At 48.9% G+C, this 20,691-nt stretch overlaps 1 protein-coding gene across 4 annotated transcripts in view; it reads left to right on the top strand.

The window, feature by feature from the left end:
• The window catches only part of PDE6A (phosphodiesterase 6A), a 63,636-nt gene extending 43,245 nt beyond the window's left edge, over positions 1-20,391 (top strand). For 2 of the 4 annotated variants that reach the window (XM_060634676.3, XM_060634675.3), the window contains 6 exons: positions 79-186; positions 13,704-13,767; positions 14,054-14,128; positions 16,168-16,251; positions 17,774-17,921; positions 19,413-20,391. In XM_060634676.3, coding sequence (XP_060490659.3) covers positions 79-186; positions 13,704-13,767; positions 14,054-14,128; positions 16,168-16,251; positions 17,774-17,921; positions 19,413-19,492 — 559 coding nt within the window. In that variant the 3' untranslated portion in view covers positions 19,493-20,391. Of the gene's footprint in view, positions 1-78; positions 187-538; positions 1,066-13,703; positions 13,768-14,053; positions 14,129-16,167; positions 16,252-17,773; positions 17,922-19,412 lie in introns of those variants that run through there. The other 2 variants (XM_060634679.3, XM_060634678.3) reach the window with 2 other exon arrangements.
• Positions 20,392-20,691: the final 300 nt, after the last annotated feature.

Raw genomic sequence — 20,691 nt, 5'->3', positions numbered from 1 at the left:
TGAAACAGCCAGTGTTAGAAGCCGGGGTGTTGCCTTATTCTGAGATGAGCTCCTTCAACAAACTGGTCTATTTTGCAGGAAGAGGACAATGTTCCAAAAGATCGTGGATCAGTCTAAGACATATGAAACTGAACAGGAGTGGACACAGTACATGATGCTGGAGCAGACCCGGAAGGAAATTGTTATGTGAGTTAAGATGGGGCTTAAACCCTGGTTTTCTTTTCTTTCTTTCTTTTTTTTTAAATATTCATTTTTGAGAGAGTGAGAGAGCAAAAGTGCACACATGTGCACATGGGATGGGGGGAGGAGCAGAGAGAGAGCGAGACAGAGGATCTGAAACAGCGCAGACCCCTAGGTGCGGCTGGAACTAACTAACCAACCATGAGGTCATGACCCGAGCTGAAGTTGGACCCTTAACCAACTGAGCCAACCAGGCACCCCAAACCCTGATTTTCTGAAGTCCAGGGTCCTAAAGTGGGATGCTGCACTGACAGGTCAAGGCCTGGGGTCAAGAGACCCCTGGGACGCTTCCACTTAGGAGGCCTCCAACCCAGGAAAAAACTGAAGCTTTGCCAAGACAGAATTGCAGATATTATGGTGCGTGTTTAATTTTTGCACTAAACTACAAACCAGTGTATTTTATTAACAATATTTTGTATTTTATAACAAAATATTATCGTTTTATTTCTCTGTATAGAAAAAGCATCACATTTGAAGTATTTCTATCATAAGAGTCAGAATTTTGGTAGTAAGGTGATATAACTTTAAAGGTTTTGATAAAACACCAAGCATTATACCAATGATGATTTGAGTGATATCTATGTGTCAATAAAAATATGTAGGCTTAGGGGCACCTGGGTGGCTCAGTCAGTTGAGTGTCGACTTCAGCTCCGATCGCGATCTCACGGTTTGTGAGTTCGAGCCCCGCGTCGGGCTTTGTGCTGACAGCTCAGAGCCTGAAGCCTGCTTTGGGTTCTGTGTCTCCTCCTCTCTCTGCCCCTCCCATGCTCATGCTCTGTCTCTCTCTGTCTCTCAGTAATAAATAAACGTTAAAATCTTTTTTAATATGCTGACAATTTTTTTTTTGCATTCCTTTATATATGGCAATGTCCTGCAATATAACTCTGCTATTCACACATCAGGTACATGATTTATGTCAGATTTATAGTGCCTGGTTGGCATGAAGTCTGGTAATGGGACTCACATTTAAGTTTTCTAATGAATGCCTTCTTTCAATTCCCTCCGTGTGCCTCTGTGAGTCACCTCAAATGATGTTGGGGTGAGAAGTGTAAATTTGAGTCCTCTTGTGATGATGTGGCCCAAGCCAAATGATCCCCTGGCTCCCGTGTGATGAGTCCTAGGTATCGATGGTCAGGGAACACAAGGCTTGACCAGTTCGCAAGGAAGTATCAGGCTTTATCCCCAGATGCCCCTGTGGAAATGAGGCTTGATTAAATCACAAATGTTGCAAGACCCTAAAACAGAGAAGAGGGGGCTGCTGGGACAGGCTCAGGGAGGAGGGGCAAATCGCAAGATGTCCTTCCCTCAGCCTTGCAGCTGTCCAACCAGGCAGACCCGTTGATCTTGGGGATCTGTGTGACCTGTTCCCAGTGACCGAGGGGGCACCCTCAGGCTATGGTTGCTCCCAGGAGCTGCCCGACTGGACATTTCAAAGTGGCGCCGCAGAAAAATTGAACAAATGGAAAGAACACCCTGTTCTTGGTTAGGGGCACTTAATATTAAATGTGGCCTATTCTCCCTAATTAATTATTCACTTAGGGCGAGTCCAAGGAAAATACATCTACTTTATTTGGGGGATCATTAGGAAGCAATTTCAAAATTCTTATTGAAAAATAAGTATGCAAGAATGACCAGAAAATTCTGAAACAGAAGAGTAATGATAGGAACCAGAAGGACTAAAGGCAGTTCAGTCCTAGGCATTAGTAAGACAGGTCCACGGGGCAGATTCTGAAGACCATGCCTGTGTTAGAAGTGATCTTTTACCAGTGAAGAAAGGGACAAGTTCATAAATGACGTTGGGACCGTAAGGCAGTCTGATGGGTTTTTTCCTCCCTTTCTTGGTGAAATGGACACCCAGACTGAGTGTCCTACCGAGTTCACTCAATTCTGACACTGTCTGTATGGAGGTAGCGTTAGAGCCCACAGGTTAAGGGCCAGTCCCACAAAGACTGCCCCCATCTGACACCAACTGCAGGTCAAGGTTGCTACCTCTGCTCTGACCACCTGGCTATAAATCGGAGGTTCCCATGACCCCCTCCTTGGGTTCTATTAATTTGCTAGAGCAGCCCACAGGACTCGGAGAAACATTTGCTAATATCTGTCAGTTGATGATAAAGGATATTATAAAGGATACAGAAAAACAGCCAAAGAGATACACGGAGCGAGGTCCAGAAAGGTCACTAACCCAGGAGCTTCTGTCTCTATGGAACTGAGGTGCTCCACCAACCTGGAGGCTCAGAAAATTGCATTGTCCAAGTTTTATAGAGTCAGTCTATCGTTCCCTTACCCCCACCCTTTCACAGAGGTTGATGGGTGGGGCTGAAAGTTCCAGGCCTCCATTTGCTTGGATTTGCTAGTGTCCAGTCCCACCTGAGCCTGTCTAGGGACCCCACACTAAATCATGGTCATTAACCTAAACCCACAGTGGGCTCTCTATAAAGGACACTCCTGTCACTTGGGAAATTCCAAGAGTTTGGGAAGCTTTGTTCCAGGAACCAGAAACAAAGACCAATGCAATTTTGTATTATACCACAGGTGATCACAAGCCTGGATCGCTATCTCACTCCCATAGCAAAATAAGTTCCAGATGAATCAAGGATTGTAAAATAATGAGAAAACAAACCCAAAAAATGAGCGGGGGGGAAGCATGGTAGAATTAAAAGGAACAATTTCAGAGTGAGCTTTCCAAAGTGTGACGTGAAAGTCCGAAGTCATAAATAGATTGATAAATTCAACTACATAAAAATGAGGGGTTTCTGCACAACACACGCAAGAATGCACAGCCGATGTCAGAATGCAAGCGGTGAGCTGGGGAAATACATCCGACGAAACTGCTGACAGAAGAAGAGTTCATTTCCTTAGGAAACACAGTGTTCATACGATTCAAGAAAAAGACTAATCCATTAGAAAAGTGGGCACAAGGCTCGCTTTCCCGAGACATTTCCCAGCAAAGGAATTACAGAGGGAAATAAACATGAAAAGGTGATGACCTTACTCCTAATCAGAGACATGCAAAATAAAACCACAGCGACCTATAATTTTTCACCCTTCCTACTGGCAAAGAATGAAAACGTCTGCTAGCACACCGTGCTGGACCGAGTGAGAGGCACCGGGCAGTCCGATTCCCTGGTGGGAGCGTAAACAGAGGCAGCCTCTGTGGAGGGCACTTCCTGTCAATGTGTAAATGCTCAGCCTCTGGCCCAGCAAGTCCACGTGCAGGGTTACACCCTCCAGACAGTCTCCCACACGTGTGCCAGCCGTGTGTGCCTTTGTACACAGCTCCTCACTGCAGCACTATTTTTAATCATGGAGAAGACTGGAAACAAATAACCACTGATGGGGGAACGGGTTAACCACGTGACAGTACTTTTATACAAATGGGATGTCATACAGACGTTACCAAGAATGATAGGGAGGGTTTCCAAGACCCAATATTTAATTTTGTTTTAAAGGGGGTGGTGGGGTGCCTGGGTGGCTCAGTCGGTTAAGTGTCTGACTTCAGCTCAGGTCACGATCTCACGGTTTGTGAGTTCGAGCCCCAAGTCGGGCTCTCTGCTGTCAACGCAGAGCCTGCTTCAGATCCTCTGTCCCCCTCTCGCTGCCCGTCCCCCTTTCTCTCAAAAATAAATAAACATTAAAAATTATAATAATAATATTTTCAGAAGGGGGTGGTACCTGGGTGGCTCAGTCGGTTAACTCTTGATTTCAGCTCAGGGCATGATCCCAGGGTCATGGGATGGAGTTCTTTGTTGGGCTCCACGCTGGGTATGGATCCTGCTTAAGATTCTCTCTCTCTCTCTCTCTCTCTCTCTCTCTCTCTCTCCCTGTCTCCCCCTCAGCCCATCTCCCCAACTCATCCTCTCCCTCTCTCCCTTCAAAACAAAAAAAAAGGCCAGAGACAGGACTTCACTGATTGCAAAAGCCAAGGTAGTTTTAATTGGAAGTCTTCAAACTGAGGTACATGAACCACTCCTACCCTCACTCCCAGCCCAAAGCCTTCCAAGAATTACAGGGGCTCTGATGGCCTCAAGGGAGTCAGCACTCTCTTTCTTAATATTATCTTCCTAAGAAAGCCCCGGAGGTGAAACACTGTCAGTTCTCTTACTCTTCTCCCTCTTTACAAAATAAAGTCATGCGTATTCGGGTTGGAAAAGCAAATCAGATTCTTTCTAACAAAAACAAGTCTGATCTGCTTGCTTTAGTGGACAGTAACTGACGGGCATTTCCAATTATGTTATGTGGCAAACATTTCCTTAAGTTCAATGAGTCAAATCTGCAGCTTCTAAGTTTTGAGGAGAACAGTTAAGACCTGTTATAGGATGGGGGGCACTTGGGTGGCTCAGTCAGTTAAGCATCCGACTTCAGCTCAGGATATGATCTCATGGTTTGTGGGTTCAAGCCCTGCATTGGGCTCCGTGCTGATCGCTCAGAGCCTGGAGCCTGCTTCAGATTCTGTGTGTCTCTCTCTCTCTGTCCTTCCCCATTTGTACTCTGTCTCTCTCTCAAAAATAAACATTAAAGGGGCACCTGAGTGGCTCAGTCGGTTAAGCGTCCGACTCCGGCTCAGGTCATAATCTCGCGGTTTGTCAGTTTGAGCCCCGCATCCGGCTCTGTGCTGGCAGCTCAGAGCCTGGAGCCTGCTCTGGGTTCTCTCTCTATGCCCTCCCTTGCTCATGCTCTGTCTCTCTGTCTGTCTCTCTCAAAAATAAATAAACATTAAAAATTAAAAAAAAAACATTTAAAAAGTTTAAAAAAACTTGTTATAGGATAAAAGCACTTTATAAAAAATATAACACTGGAAGATATATTTATTTGTTTATTTTTTTTAAGTTTATTGATTTTTGAAGGGGAGAGAGACAGAGCATGAGCGGGGGAAGAGCAGAGAGAGAGGGAGACACAGAATCTGAAGCAGGCTCTAGGCTTGGAGCCGTCAGCACAGAGCCCGACGCAGGGCTTGAACTCACGAACCGCGAGATCATGACCTGAGCCAAAGTCAGATGTTTAACTGACTCAGCCACCCAGGTGCCCCTGGAAGATACATTTAAATTAATAATGTTTTAATTGACCTCACCCATTCTGAGTATCTTGGCTTAACCAGAATGCCTCAGAGAAAGTGCCAGCGGTGTGATTAATAGTCATAACGAGGAGCCTTTGTGAAATCTTAATGGCATGCTTCCCAGAAATTGACGAAGTGAATGATTCTAAGGTTTGCTTCAAACAAAACTGAAGGAGAACCGAATTGAATTGTCAGCTGATAGATCATTCAGAATAATGATCACAGTATACTTTTTTTCACAGTTGATCTGAAAGAATTGGGTGACATCACTGTAACAAAACTTCCAGTCCCACGGCTTCTGATTACTTGCGTCTATAAAAATTAAAAAAATTGGCATAAAACACATGCTAAGTCCTATCTTAGTCTGGCAATAAGAAACATTCATTAACTGATGTTCCAAAAATAGCCCCATCCCGTCTCATTAAGAGATGAATTCCCAAAAAAATTTACTTCGAGCATTTAATAATTATTTCTAAGGCCAGGTAATATGTTTTGTTGTATTGATTAGTTGTGTAATACAATAGATTTTAAAAAGGTTTTGATACTTGAAGGCCTATGGTCAAAGAAAATATCTCCAGTGATATCATTCCAATTAATGGGCACATTTGGTTGCAGATTAAGTATGAAATGGTGGTCCGTGAAAGACTTCGTGTATTTACATGCTTGAGAGTCTTTCATTGGTATGCATATATACACATATACATGCAGACACATATATACTTGCATATACACACATGTACATATACACACATGCATAAAATATTAGGATAAAATCTGTGAGTGCAGTCAAGGGGAAATACAAGCTTATGGTGAAAAGGAAAGATGTAAAACCCCAGACTCTTAAAGAAAAGCTTGTTCGTGTATTTTTAAAAAAATTTTTTTAATGTTTTATTATTTATTTTTGAGAGGGGGGGGCAGAGAGAGAGAGAGACACACAGGATCTGAAGCAGCTCCAGGCTCTGAGCGGTCAGCACAGAGCCTGACACAGGGCTCTAACTCATGAACTAAGAGATCACGATCTGAGCTAAAGTCAGATGCTTAACTGACTGAGCCACCCAGGTGTGCCATTGTTTGTGTATTTTTAAGTGGATCATGGGTTGATGGTTGATACGAAACTACGAGGCCCTTTAGATTCCTCTGTATTTAAAGAATGATGTAACAATTTCATTCTAAAATGCCAATATTTACAATGTGCTGCAAATTAGACCCTTTGCAAATATTTAAGCTCATGATGAAATAGTCATCAACTTAAAAACGCGTAAGAAAGTAAGCAGTTTTCAAAATCCTTCAGGTAGGCACCGAGTAGAATGTTTGAAGACTTGTAAAGCAGGGTTTCTCAACCTTACGGTTAGTTATGAACACTATTGACGTCTGAAGACAACTCTGTGTCGCAAAGAGCTGTGCATTGTGGGATGTTTAACAGCATCCCTGATCTCTCTCTACTAGATGCCCATGGCAACCTCCTCTTTAGCTGCGATACACAAAAATATCTCCGAACGTTGCCAAATAACCCCTAGGGACAAAAATAGTCCCTGACCAAAAGCCACAGCTCTGAAGCAGACTTGGGGTCCATACATGACATATAATTAGAGCTTCATACCTGGGTAGAGTGTGGCTGTTACACGAAGGGCTTCGGCACCAGGGTTCAAGTCTCAGCTCTCTCACTCATTGCTTAGTGTGACTTTGAACAGGTAACTTCGCCTCTCTGTGGCTCAGTTTCCTCATCTGCTCAAAGAGCGTGAAGGACCCTACCTCATAACCCTCGCTTATGGATTATCATGGGGGCTGAGCTGGGGCATGGAGTGCTGTGCTGTTCTGCTCACAGCATGCAGTGGTGTTGGGAGCTTACTGTGGTTTGATAAGATGTATGTACTTGTCTTTGTACCCAGTTCCCCGACACAGAGCTCTAAAATCCTTGGAATTCTCCAAGTGGTAAGAGCGATAGGAGCGTCTTTTGTTCTAATGAGGTGACTCTGGGTGGGATCTGGAGGGCTTCAAGATGGGGGCTGATCACCAGAAAGACCAAGCCATGAATAGAAGCTTGGAACTTTCAGCCCCACCCCCAGTCTCTGGGGAGAACAGAGAGACTGGAGATTGAGTTAGTCACCGATGGCCAGTGCTTATAGGATAAAAACCTCCGCAGAAACCTCTGGACAAAAGAACGCAAAGAGCTACAGGGTTGCTGAACACATGGAGGTGCTGGGAGGGTGACAAGTCTGAAGAGGGTGTGGAAACTTTGCATGCGCCCCACCCCCACCCCATACCTTCTCCCAGGCCTCTTTTCCATTGGCTATACCGGAAGTGTATCCTTCATCATGAACTGGTAAATATAAGAGTTTCCCTGAATTTTGTGAGCTGTCCCAGCAAATTTTTGAATCTGAAGGCGGTGTTTGTGGGAGCCCCCGACTTTGTACCCTCGTTGGACAGAAGCGTGCGAGGTAACTTGGGGACGTGATACTTGTGACTGACTTCTGAAGTGAGGGCAGTCTTGTGGGGACTGAGCCCTTAACCGCCTGGAGTCTGACAGTTCACGTCAGGATTGAACTGTGGGACACGAAGTTGGTGTCAGAATTGTTTGTGGTGAGGAAAAAACTCAATGCTCCCCCAACCCCCAAGTGCCTTGATTACCTTGGAGGGCTCCTATGCTCCCGCCCCCTCTAGTCTGAGGTCCACACCTAACCCCTTGACACATCCTAAACCAACTGACTTCCTCTAGCTGCACAGCTAGTTCTGAGGCCACCCTACTTGGGTAGGTTTACTTTGGGCCGAGGTGTTAAAGTGACTCCAGACTGAGGGCACGACCGCCCGTTCTTCATGAAAGTCTTTCCCTCTCCCCCGAATTTCCGGTTTCACTCCTCGCAGCCTGACCAAACCATGAGTTGGGAGGGCTTCGGGGTCCTCTCTAGTGCTGGGGTGTGAGAGCTGCCCGCCTGTTTTCATTCCCCTCGTGAGCTAAAGGGCCTCGTACGTGTTTAAATATGTGGGGGGAACGAATCAAAAGAAGAAGACTATTTCCTGACAGATAAAAAGTGTAAGGAGTTCAAATTTCAGAAACCATAAATAACACTTGCTTTTTCCACAGAGGGCCACATAATGACTTCGGTGGGTCCTAGGCACTGTTGCCTCCGTGGCTTTTTCCACCATTAAAATAAGTTTTTAAGGGGCGCCTGGGTGGCTCCGTCGGTTAAGTGTCCAACTTTAACTCAGGTCGTGATCTCATGGTCCAGGAGTTTGAGCCCCAGGTTGGGCTCTGTGCTGACAGCGCAGAGCCTGGAGCCTGCTTCAGATTCTGTCTCCCTTTCTCTGCCCCCTCCCCCAAAAAATAAACGTTTAAAAAATTTTAAATAAGTTTTTAAAAAATGATATTTTAGGACTGTGTTGGTATAAAGACACATAATGCAGGTTGAATTCACTCTTACATATTCAGCATTATTGTATTTATTTTTTTTTTTTCTTCTGGCTTTAAGAGAAATGAAAACTCCGGGCACCTGGGTGGCTCAGTCGGTTGGGGGGTCCTACTTCGGCTCAGGTCATGATCCCCTGGTTCATGAGTTCGGGCCCCGTGTCAGGCTCTGTCCTGACAGCTCAGAGCCTGAAGCCTGTTTCAGATTCTGCGTCTCCCTCTCTCTGCCCCTCCCCCGCTCCTGTCTGTCTGTCGGTCTCTCTCTCTCTCTCAAAAAATAAGTAAACATTAAAAAAAATTTTTTTTAAGTAAAAGGAATTAAAATTCAAACATTTTCATGGGCCCCTAAAGTATCCTGGGCCCTAGGCACTCTGCCTTTACTTACCTATGGCTGCATTTGCATCACTATGCCAGAGCTGAGTAGTTGAAATAGAGCCCACGTGGTCTGCAAAACGGAAATCATTTACAAGCCGGCTCTCCGGCTAGTGTTTTACAGATGAGAGAGTGAGGACCTGGGAGACTGCGTGACTTACCTCGTGTCCCACGAGCGTTACTGGAGGGTCGAGGGCTGGAGCCTGCCACCTCCCCCTCTCCTGCACACCCACAGCTTTCCCAGGCTTCCTTAGGGGCTCCCCCGCAGGCCACACCCTCCAGGCCAGGTGCAATTCCAGGAGCGTCTGAACACCTGGGCTGGGTGGGCTGGGATGCTTTCCAGGGCAGGGGCAGCCAGGGTCAGGGACAAGTGCCACTGGGCCGCACAGAGGAGCCGAAGGGACATTTTTGCCTGGAGGATGGACCCGGTGAGCAAGAGCTCGGCTTCTTTCCATCAGCCTGCCCCACACACCTGCGCAACCCCAAACAAAACGGTTAATGTGATCAAGCTGATGCTAATGAAGATGAGGCCAATGTGTGCACTTGACAGAATCATCTTATGTGATGGCCACAGTCCCCCCAGGGTGAATATATGCCCTTGAACCGTGTGAAATCGCTGCCTTTTGATCGTGTTTGACCCACAAAGTCAGAATTTCATGGTCCCATCTAATACGATTTATCTCCCCTTACACGGGAACAGACAGACGCTCAAAGACATTAAGTCGAGAAGAGCTGAGATCGAGTTGCTCTGATTCCACAGCCCCACGTGGCTTTTTATAGACCGCTCTCCCGCCAACTCGACGCCCCCCTCCTCCTGAGGCCTCTCGCTTACCCAGAGGCTGAGGCCCACGTGTCTCCATACACAAAGCTTTCGTGACTTACTTGTGCTCTCTTCTCTGCGTGGTAGCCTCGCTGTCTTTTGCTCTCCCCCATCCTGACACCTCCCTCTTCCGGACTTTGCATGTCTCATCTATCCCCACACCCTGTCCAGTTTACTTCTTAAATGCCTTATCTGGGCACTTCCTTTTATTGCCACCTCTGTTTCTGGCCCTGGTCCTGTAGGCTTTCCTGGCTGGGCTCCCTGCCATGTCCCCGTCCCCTCCACACTAACGCCACAGCGATCCCTGTAAAATGCAAATCTGATTGCTTCACCCTTCTGTTCAAACTCTTTAGCGGCTTTTCCTGTTGCTGTAGGCATGAAGAGGGTCCCTCGCCAAGGCCCAGGATCTGCGGTCCCACCCTTGCTGTCTCTTGGGCCTCATCTTACCCTCTTTCCTGCTGCTTCTTTCCTCCCACCTTCTAGCTCTTTGAATGTGCCCGGCTTCCTTCCACCAGGGCCTTTGCACTGGCTGCTCTCTCCACCTGGAATGTGTTTCCGCACCTGCTTCTTTGCCAGATTCGCGGCTACGCTGCCTACAGACATCGGCTCTCCGGTCACTTCCTTGAGGAAGCTCTCCCTGCCTTTTCAGACCTATTCTCCTAGAATAGAATTCCTTTCTTTCAGAGCACCTGTTTGTTTACACGTTTACATTCGTTTGTGTGGCGAATGTGTGACTCCCCAACTTGTCTGTAAGGTCTCTGAGAGCAGGGACCCTGTGAACCAGCCCCCGCCTGGCCCCTGCATACCAGTACAGGGTGGATAGATGGAGGCTTCCTACCTTCTGGGGAGCAGGGAACTACCTCCTGCAGGACACCCTGCCCTGTGGCGATCTCGCATACTCTCCACCACATCGCTGCTCACTGTTCCCTCTCTTAGAGAACTCCTATGCACCCCTCAGGGCCCCGCTCCACCATCTTGCATGCCCCCTGAGCTAGGCCAGTTGCACTCACCTTTGGATATTTTTTTTTTCCTCTTCCACCTTGTACTTCTTTCTGCCATCTCACTTAGCATATTGTGATGACGGTTTTTTACTATCTTTTCTCTGAGTGACTGTGAGCTCTCTGCCAGCCTCTCTGGATGCCCAAAACCTAGCGCGGCACCTTGGCCCCACAGCACCTAAGGAGGTGGTGCTGAAGTGAATACAGTGCCTTGTCTTTAGGGCACAAGGCTTTGGATTTGCTTCTCTGGCGCTCAGGTGGCCTCAGTCACCCCCCCCCCCCCGCCCCTGCTCCCCCATTCCCAGGCACACAGTCTCTGTCTGTAAAACACTTAGGTTATGTTTCCCCAACTGTGGGAGTGATATTCACATGATCTCTCCAGCCAGGGACAATAAACATCCCGTGCTCTCGGGACACCTAACCTCTGACGGGTAACAAGGAGCCAGTGACTCTCGTATGCGTGGCCGAACGTGCATTTGCTTGGCTTATTTGATGATAACACGTCTACAACACTTGATATTAAGCATAGGGTGCATATTTTGAAGCTATTCCAAAGTATAAAGGGGTTTCAAAGGAATGTATGCATTTCTGAAAGCTTAATTACTTAACGAGTTCCACGACTTTTGGAGGGTTTGCTTAATGAGATGTAATTAAACCTGTTAATATTTCATGAACGGCTCTTTATTGAGGTATAGCCGACACGCGCTGTTGCATTGGTGTCCGATGTACAACATAGCGATTTGACAGGTCTATAGCCTCTGCCCTGCTCCCTGCAATTATAGTCCCTGCCATCTGTCACCATACAGCACTGTTACAATACCATTGACCGTACTCCCTATGCTGCCCTTCATCCCCAGAGCTTACTCCATAACTGGAAGCCTGTATCTCCCACTCCCCTACACCCATTTTTGCCCATTCCGTCAGCCCCCCTCCTCTGGCAAGCATCAGATTGTTCCTTGAGTAATTCTGAAGGCTTCCCAGACCAGCTTCTGTAAAATATGCCAGATATAGCTGGTTACTTGTAAAATTGTCCAAATAGCAAGGGCGCCAGCCTTCTCCCCTCTCCCGCACCCCTGCCCACCGAGTCTCACCAGATCAGGCTGACCCTGCCAAGGTGGCTTTCCCAGCCAGCAGGCACGGCTGCAGACCAGGCCCACCTGCCCGAATCACTGCGGCAGATCCCCCCTCCTTCCTTCCCACCCTCTCCTTTCTGTTCCACCCTCCAGGTATTGCCAACCTGCCTGCCTACAGCACGGCTCTGAAGAGGCCACGGCTGGGCCCTCAGCCTTCAATAGCTCTCCATTGCTTATCGGCTACCGCTTACACTTCCCAGCTTGGAATGTAATGTCCACCCCACATGGCCCTGGATGCCCATCCCGGACATTCATGCCACTCCGCCCCCATTCTCCGGGACACTTTCGCAAATTCCCTCCGTCTTCCAATGCTTTGTCCGTGTCCCTCCTTGTCTGTCTTATATTGTGCCTACCTAGATTATAATATTTGTCTTAACCTTCTTCCTATTCTTGTGAAACTCTTTTAGGAGTTTATCTTTCTTCTTCTTTTTCTAAATGTTTATTTCTTTTTGAGAGAGAGTCAGATGGGGAGACGCAGAATCCGAAGCAGTCTCCAGGCTCTGAGCCATCAGCACAGAGCCCGACGCGGGGCTTGAACGCACAAACCGCGAGGTCATAACCTGAGCTGAAGTCGGACGCTTAACCGACTGAGTCACCCAGGAGTCCCAAAGAGTTTAATTTTCAATCCTTTCCTTCTCTAATCCTTCCCTCTACTTCTTAAGACAAGGCTTCCTTGAAATGACTGATGTGGCACTTGGCATGCCGGGCGTTTTTAATGGGGGTGATCATCACCCCACCGAGGGCAAAAAGTGGTTCTTGGTGGAAGAGCAAAAAAACCTCAGATATTACAGTGATCTGTGACCCTCCAAACAGATATACAGTGTGTCCATGGTATTAACATTTCCTGCTGGAGGGAATACAGAAAAAATGTCTGAAAAGGCTCTCTGATGTGAACGGTGGAGAATGACCAGAAAAAGGTTGAGAAACGTCGGTCTCTCCTAAACAGGAGAGACAGAACTCCGAAGAGGTGCTGAGATCTAAATGAAATGGATGTTTTCAAAGGCCAAGAACTGTCTGTGTCACATCATAAAAACCCCATATACGTTCATGATAATCGCCAGTATCTATCGTGCACATGCCAGGTCCAGGCACTCTGCCAAGATTTACACACATGTTCTCAGGTGAGATCTCATGATCTCATTTAACCTTGCCCCCGTTTCATGTACCATTATTATTACAGATAAGGAAACTGAGGCTTAGAGAGGTTGGTTTAATTGCCCCATGCCAAACTCTTGGTAATTGACAGAGGCAGGATTTTAACCTCCGTCTGACTTCAAAGCCTGCCCTCCAGATGCCTCGCAGAAGTGAGCCCCTCACTCCTGGTGAGCCCTGGGAGCACTCTCCCGCACAGAGGGAGGAGAGACTGTTAAAATTAACCAGCGCTTGCAGCCTTTTTTTTTTTTTTTTTTAATTTTTTTTTTTAAGGTTTATTCATTTTTCAGAGACAGGGAGGGACACAGCCTCAGGGTGAGGGGGAAGGGGTAGAGAGGGAGACACAGAATCCGAAGCAGGTTCCAGGCTCTCAGCTGTCGGCACAGAGCCCGACGCAGGGCTCGAACTCACAGACCGCGAGATCGTGACCTGAGCCGAAGTCGGACGCCCAGCCAACTGAGCCACCCAGGTGCCCCGCTCTTCCAGCCTTCAATAGCTCTGGGCTGATGGATGGTGTCCTTGTGTCCAGGGCCATGATGATGACCGCCTGCGATCTCTCAGCCATCACCAAGCCTTGGGAGGTACAGAGTAAGGTATGGAGCCCTCCTGACCTGAGAGGAGGGGAGTCCCGGCATCACGACAGCAGCCGGTGCAGCTTGGACTCCAGCTCCAGAGGCAGCCCTGCTTTGTCTCCTCCTCCTCTGCCAGGACATGGAAGCCACTTTAGTGCCCTCTCCAGTGATGACAACAAAGGGGGTGGCGAGGCAGGGGTGGGGTTGAAGCGTTTGCTGAGCTGGAAATGGCCCCCAGGAGGGGTGGCAGCAGGGGCAGGAGGATGGGGGCTGCGGCTTGACTTTTTGGGGGGGTTGTCTGTTGCAGGTAGCTCTGCTGGTTGCTGCCGAATTCTGGGAACAAGGTGACCTAGAGCGCACAGTGCTGCAGCAGAACCCCATCGTGAGTAGGGGATGGGGCGTCAGCCTGATGTGGGGTGTGTGTGATCTCACCCTGACACACAGACGGGCCCCCTGACACAGACATGTGTGATCTTACCATAGAGATGATCTTTTCCTAATACACTGGTCGTCCAGGCATGGTCCCCAGGCCACCATCAACCTCGTTGCTAGGGAACATGTCAGAGATGCCAATTCCCGGCCCCCATCCTAGACCTACCGCAGCAGGAACTCTGGATGTGGGCTCAGCAGATGTGTGCCCTCCTAACCGACAAGCCCTCCTGAAGTCTGAGAACCCTGCTCTAATGTGCTGGCTCACTCAGCCAGGTAGAGATTGACAAGTGAACCCCAAAACAGAGTTCCTTTCATTTCTCACAGTCCAGGGGACCACCTCCCCAGGCCCTGTTCTAACAGTCCAGAGCGTACAAGGGGAGGACCTGGTCAAGCTGAGCACCCATCCACATTGAGAGCAGGCGTGGCAGGGACAGCCGGTGGGCTCCCCACCTGAAATGGGCGCGCCCCCCCCCTCCCATGAGAGGTTAGCCAAGTGAGGGCGGGGCTAGGAAGTAGAGGCGGGGTAGGAGGGAGAGACATTCTGGGGACAGAGCCGTTGATGGAGATGGGGGCGGGGGAAGCCTGTGGCAGAGCAGAGGGCACGCTGGGGCACCCACGTGAGGTTTGGACAGGGACTGAGGGGGGGGTACAGGCAGTGAGGGTTGTGTAAGCCCCAGGGCGGGCAGGCAGGGAGCGTCCCAACCTGAGTAGCAGGGGGCCACCGGTTTGGATCTCTCTTTTTTCTTTCCCAGGTTTTCACATGTGGAGAGACCAGTGAAAGAACCCTAGAGACCCCACCAGCCAGGTTCAACTGCTAGTGAGAGTCAGCCATTCTCGTTTTATCTATGCCCCCAGCTCAGGCATTTTCTTATCTTTTGCCTGAAGTATTTTAAAGTAAATTCCAGATGTTATCACTTCTCCCCTAAATACTTCAGTTTGCCTCTCTGAGAGATAAGAAACACACACAGTATGCAAGCACACACACACACACACACACACACACACTACCATTATTACGCTCACAAAATTAGTAATAATTCTTTAAGGTCACCCAATCCTCAATCTCTGTTTATTTTCCCTGATCGAGTGAAAAAAATAATTAGGTTGATTTGTTCAAATCAGGATCCAGTCAAGGGACCACATTCCCTCCGGTTATGTCTCTCGAATCTCTTTCAATACATAGCAATTTTCTCCTCTTTTTTTTTTTTTTTAAATATATACGTGGTTGGGGCGCCTGGGTGGCGCAGTCGGTTAAGCGTCCGACTTCAGCCAGGTCACGATCTCACGGTCCGTGAGTTCGAGCCCCGCGTCAGGCTCTGGGCTGATGGCTCAGAGCCTGGAGCCTGTTTCCGATTCTGTGTCTCCCTCTCTCTCTGTCCCTCCCCCGTTCATGCTCTGTCTCTCTCTGTCCCAAAAAATAAAATAAACGTTGAAAAAAAAAAAAATTAAAAAAAAAAAAATATACGTGGCATGTATTTATTTGTTGAAGACCGTGGGTCTTCTGTTGTGTAGTTGCCCACATTCTGGATTTGGTTGATTGCACCCTCATGGTGTTATTTAATATGTTCCTTTATCCCCATATTTCTTGCAAACTGCTAGTCAGATCTGGAAACTTGATGAGTTCAGGTTTAGTTGGGTGTTTTGTTTTGTTTTGCTTTGTTTTGTTGTGAATAAGAATGCTTCATAGGTAGGGGCGCCTGGGTGGCTCAGTTGGTTAAGCAGCTGACTTCAGCTCAGATCATGATCTCACAGTTTGTGAGTTCGAGCCCCGCATCAGGCTCTGTGCTGGGAGCTCAGAGCCTGGAGCCTGTTTCAGATTCTGTGTCTCCCTCTCTCTGTTCCTCCCCCACTCACACTCTGTCTCTTTCTCAAAAATAAAGATTAAAAAATTAAAAAAAAAAAAAAAAGAGAATGCTTCTTAGGTAGAGTAGGTCCTGGCATCATGCCAAGAGGAGCCGGGTACAGTTAACTCTTTCTCCTCCATGACAGCCCATGATGGACAGAAACAAGGCGGATGAACTCCCCAAGCTTCAGGTCGGCTTCATTGACTTTGTCTGCACCTTTGTCTACAAGGTAGGTCCTTTGCTTTCTCAGGCTCAGCAAGGTGTCCTTGATAAACCCAGGATTCCCAACAACATCAGGAATAATAAACCCTGGCAGGTGGGTGACCAGCGGGTGATAGTTTACAAAGAGCTTCTCATCTGCAATGCCATTTGGTCCTCAGGACGGTCCAACGGGGGTCTTGAGTGGTAATGTACCCAGGCCAGAGTCAGGAAAGGGGGGAGGCCATGGGATGCACGCCCTCCTAACTTCCCTGGTTGGTGGAAATGTGACAGGTCAAAGTAGCCCAATTGTCAAAAGATAATCTGGAATTTCTTTGAGCCGATGCTCATGGGTAAAGTCCTCCTCCTGGAAACCCAATGCTCCCAACTCTGTGTTATTTGTGCCACCACCCACCGCCCATTAGTCATTTTTATTTCGGCCATGTTACACATGAGGAGGCAGAGGTCAGAGATGAGAAATGACAGGGCCAGCATCACTGGAGGCGGCCTCGAGCCGGGACTAGAGCCGGATGCCTGACCCTGACCCTGGTTTAGGGCTCTTTCTGCTGCACTAGGGAGAAGGGCACATGCTCTCAGAGCAGACAGGGGCCACTCTGTCATAACATGGCTAATTGGGGTGCTCCGAGCAACAAGGTAGAGTCGCCGTGCTCCCCACTATCATCAGCAATATTATTAAACCGGGTAGGCGAGGCCGAGTGCCCTCCGTGTGCTATCACAGCCCTGCGAGGATGGCTGAGGCAGAGCTCTGTAGGTCACCGCCCCGCGGTCACACAGTTTGTGGCAGAACTGGATCCAAACCCGGCAGCTCTGAGCACAGCCGACTCTGGCCGGAACTCCACGGTGGACCCTGGATTTGCTGTTCTCACCTTGAGCAAATCTACTCCATCAACCTGCACTTTGATTTCCTCACCTGAAAATCCCAGAGGGATGCATCCCGTTTTCCCACCTCCCAGGAGTATCTGGGGATCAATGGAGATAAAGCACTCCATAAACTGCAATGTACTGTGTGCTCAAGGCATTATTTGTATTCTTGGAGCTAAGAGACTTTCAGAATCCCCTCCGCAAATCCCAATTTCATTCAGCAAATGTTTTCTGGTGTCTTTATCCCCCAGACACTGTCTTTTCACCCCAGTGAACAAGGCGCCGCTGTCCCTGCCCTCTCCAAGTTCACGGCCCCTGGGGGAGACGGGCAAAGGGAGTCATTACAATGAAATGAAATGTGGAAGAGAGGCTTCTGGAGCTTCTAACAGGGGACTCTACTTACCCAGAGGGTTCAAAATGGTGAAGAGGAGAGGGCAGCAGATCTGGAGGGGTCCGGAAGCCAGGTGAAGGACATGGGGACTGCCACAGGAGGGTTTTAAGCAGGAGAGGGATGGACGGGCTCTTGCACTGCAGCCCTCCCCCCACCAGTATCAGCATCCCACCGCCCCAGGCAGCTCATTCCCATGCTGGGCATTCTCAGCCGTGCCTCCCCCTCGGCTGGACCCTGGGCCATGCCCCGCCCCCAATGCCAGAGGCTCTCTCTTTTCCAGGAATTCTCCCGTTTCCATGAGGAGATCACTCCCATGCTGGATGGGATCACCAACAACCGCAAGGAGTGGAAGGCGCTCGCGGATGAGTACGATGCCAAGATGAAGGCGTTGGAGGAGGAGAAGCAGAAGCAGCAGGCAGGCACGCAAGGTTTGTGGACAGGGGAGACGAGGAGCCCTGTCCCCACCCACTAAACACTCACAGCCTGGTCGCAGGGCCCCATACGTGTGGGCCCGTCCAGGCGTCCCCACCTCCTCTGATCGCTCTCATTCTGCATTTTGGGGCGCTGAGGCTTGCTGACATGAAGTACCATGGCCAAATCATACAGTTAGTAAGCGGCAGAGCCTAGTTCCCAAGACTGAACCTTCTACCAAGGATTTCCGGCTGCCCCCCAACCAGTGTAGGACAGATTCCAATCCCAGGGCTGTGGACATAGAGCCCTACCCAGGGGCAAGGGAGAAAACCTTTGAAGGAATTTTAGGGGCCCTATTTCTGACTGTCTGATGTTTGAGTAGTGTCTATACCAGCACGAGCCCTTTCTTGCACACACGGTGATGGAGGGCTCACTACCATGCATAACATCCTCATTCCGTATCAGTGTTAGAAAGCTCTTCCTTGAACCACAATTCTCCTTGTGGAAGCCTCCACCTGGCGGCCGCAGCCCTGCCTTCCAGAATCAAGTGGGATGTTTGCTCCAGCCCTTCCCAACTGAGAGCACATTCTCCCTCCCTCCAGTCATTTCTTTTACTGATTGTGTGGGTCCAGTTCCCTCGTGGGACATGACATGTAGTCCTGGCCCCCCTCTGACTTCCCTCCTCTGCACACCTGCCCCTCTGCCCACCTTGGTAACGCGGACACTGTCACGGCTCCAGTTCTGCTCGGGGCATCGTGGGGTGATTCCAACCTGGTGGCTGCAAATGTGGGGCTACCATTTACGTTTTGCAAGCCGTGCTGTCTGCACGGCCCCAGTGTCCTATACGTGACAGTCATCATAGATTTGTACGGTTATTACAATTTTCCAGAAATGGCAGTAAAGTGTCCGGAGGACGAGGCATCTTTTTCTCATTTGCAAATTGTCTTTTGGGCTAGCGGCAGCTCTGTGCAAACTCGAAGCCTGCAGATGTCTTTTGTTTGGCCTGCATTCTGTTCGCGTGAATTTGCTGTCCGCGTTTTAAAACTGGGATATTTCCGATTTTGAACATCCAAATCTCCAACATTTCTTTAAGAAAAAAAAAAAAATATATATATATATATATATATATATATCAGTATTTGGCCACGCCAGTCTGCTTTTCTGCAGGACAACGATTAGCTGGAGCTGAGTGGCAAATGCCCCCTTTAGACAGGATAGGGGATCGCTCTGGTTTGCCACCGCCTCGACACCACCCACTGCTGTCTCCCAGACAGCGTGCCGAGTGTTGGTGGGTCATTTATCATCACCATAGTGGTTCCCTTTTTCTTAGTGTAGAGAAACGGCCTTGGTTCCTCGGATTCTCCTGACACTTGGCTCGCCTTCTGCATGTGTGGTTGGTTACCTGTTGGCCTCCGAAAGCCCCCGAGTTTGCAACTCTTGGTCTAAACCAGGGCGAAAGGGAAGCGCGCGCCTCCTCTCACCCGGTGTATTCTCTTTCTTGTCCGCAGCGGCGGCGGGAAATCAGCCCGGGGGCAACCCCAGTCCAGCAGGGGGCGCACCAGCATCCAAGTCCTGCTGCATCCAGTAGCCCAGCCCGGCATCAGCTGACCAGAATGGTCCCACCCTCGTGGAAAGAGATTCCCCCAAGCCGGCGGAAACCCAAAAACCTTCTTGAGAAGTAAAAGAGTCCTAGGACTTGAAAGCGGAACGAGAATTTAGCTTACATCCTATCTAGTGGTTTTTCTTTCCATCATTTTTTTTTTTTTTCAGTTTTGAGTACTTTTCTCTTGCGAGAAAACCAATCATCCATCCTTTTCCATTTCTTTCGCATTTTTTCCCTTAGCTGAAGTCATTTTTCTTTTCAGCTTGATGGTGTTTTGTTTTTAAGTTTATTCATTTAAGTAATCTCTACACCCCATGTGGGACTCGAACTCACAACCCCGAGATCAAGGGTCTTCTGCTCTTCAGACTGAGCCAGCCAGGGGCCCCTTACCTGAAGTATTTACCAGCACATTTCAGACGTATCATTTCGCTCCTCCCTTACACATCTTTAAAAACATCCGGGCGTTTTCTAATATAACCCCATCATTATCACATGCAGCGAATGAACACCTCATATCAAGGGGTGGTCGATGCTGTGATGAGCTGTGCAGACCCTTTCCTGAAGAGTAAAGGACGTGCGGTCCCCACAGCTGTCCCTCGAAGATTCCCACAGCTGCAGGGAGATCCTTGACCCAAGGTCACGGCCTTCCCCAGATGGCCTACACCCATGACAGACCTATGCCAGGTGTTAAGGCCTGGCCGTGTTGGCCCAACCCAGGACAACTCCACAGGGCCATTCCAGTTCCAGGACTCTCGGTGGGGTCACCACGGCCGTCGCCGGGGCTCCGTCACAGCTCGGCTTCTCCCTCTACCCATCCCCACTCCCTTCCCTGCCCCAGGTGTTGGTCCCGTGGGCACCCCTTAATAAACATCCTGCAAAGACCACTGCGGAGGCTGCTTTCTGGGGAACCCAACTGACCACACCCATCCTTCATTGCCTCTCCCCCGCTGTCGCACAAACGTCTTTATTAGTTGGTTTGTCCAAACAAGTTTCACACGTTTTAAGTTTTTTTTTTTTTAAGTTTATTTATTTTGAGAGAGAGAGAGAAAGAGTGCAAGCAGGGTAGGGGCTGAGAGAGAGAGGGAGAGAGAGAATCCCAAGCAGGCTCCACGCTGTCAGCACAGAGCCCGATGCGGGGCTCAAACTCACGAACTGTGCGATCATGGCCCGAGCTGAAATCAAGA

Source organism: Panthera onca, chromosome A1 (assembly GCF_046562875.1).
Source record: "Panthera onca isolate mPanOnc1 chromosome A1, mPanOnc1 haplotype 2, whole genome shotgun sequence".
In the NCBI taxonomy this organism is placed as follows: Eukaryota; Metazoa; Chordata; class Mammalia; order Carnivora; family Felidae; genus Panthera; species Panthera onca.
This window is presented reverse-complemented; position numbering and strand designations above follow the sequence as displayed.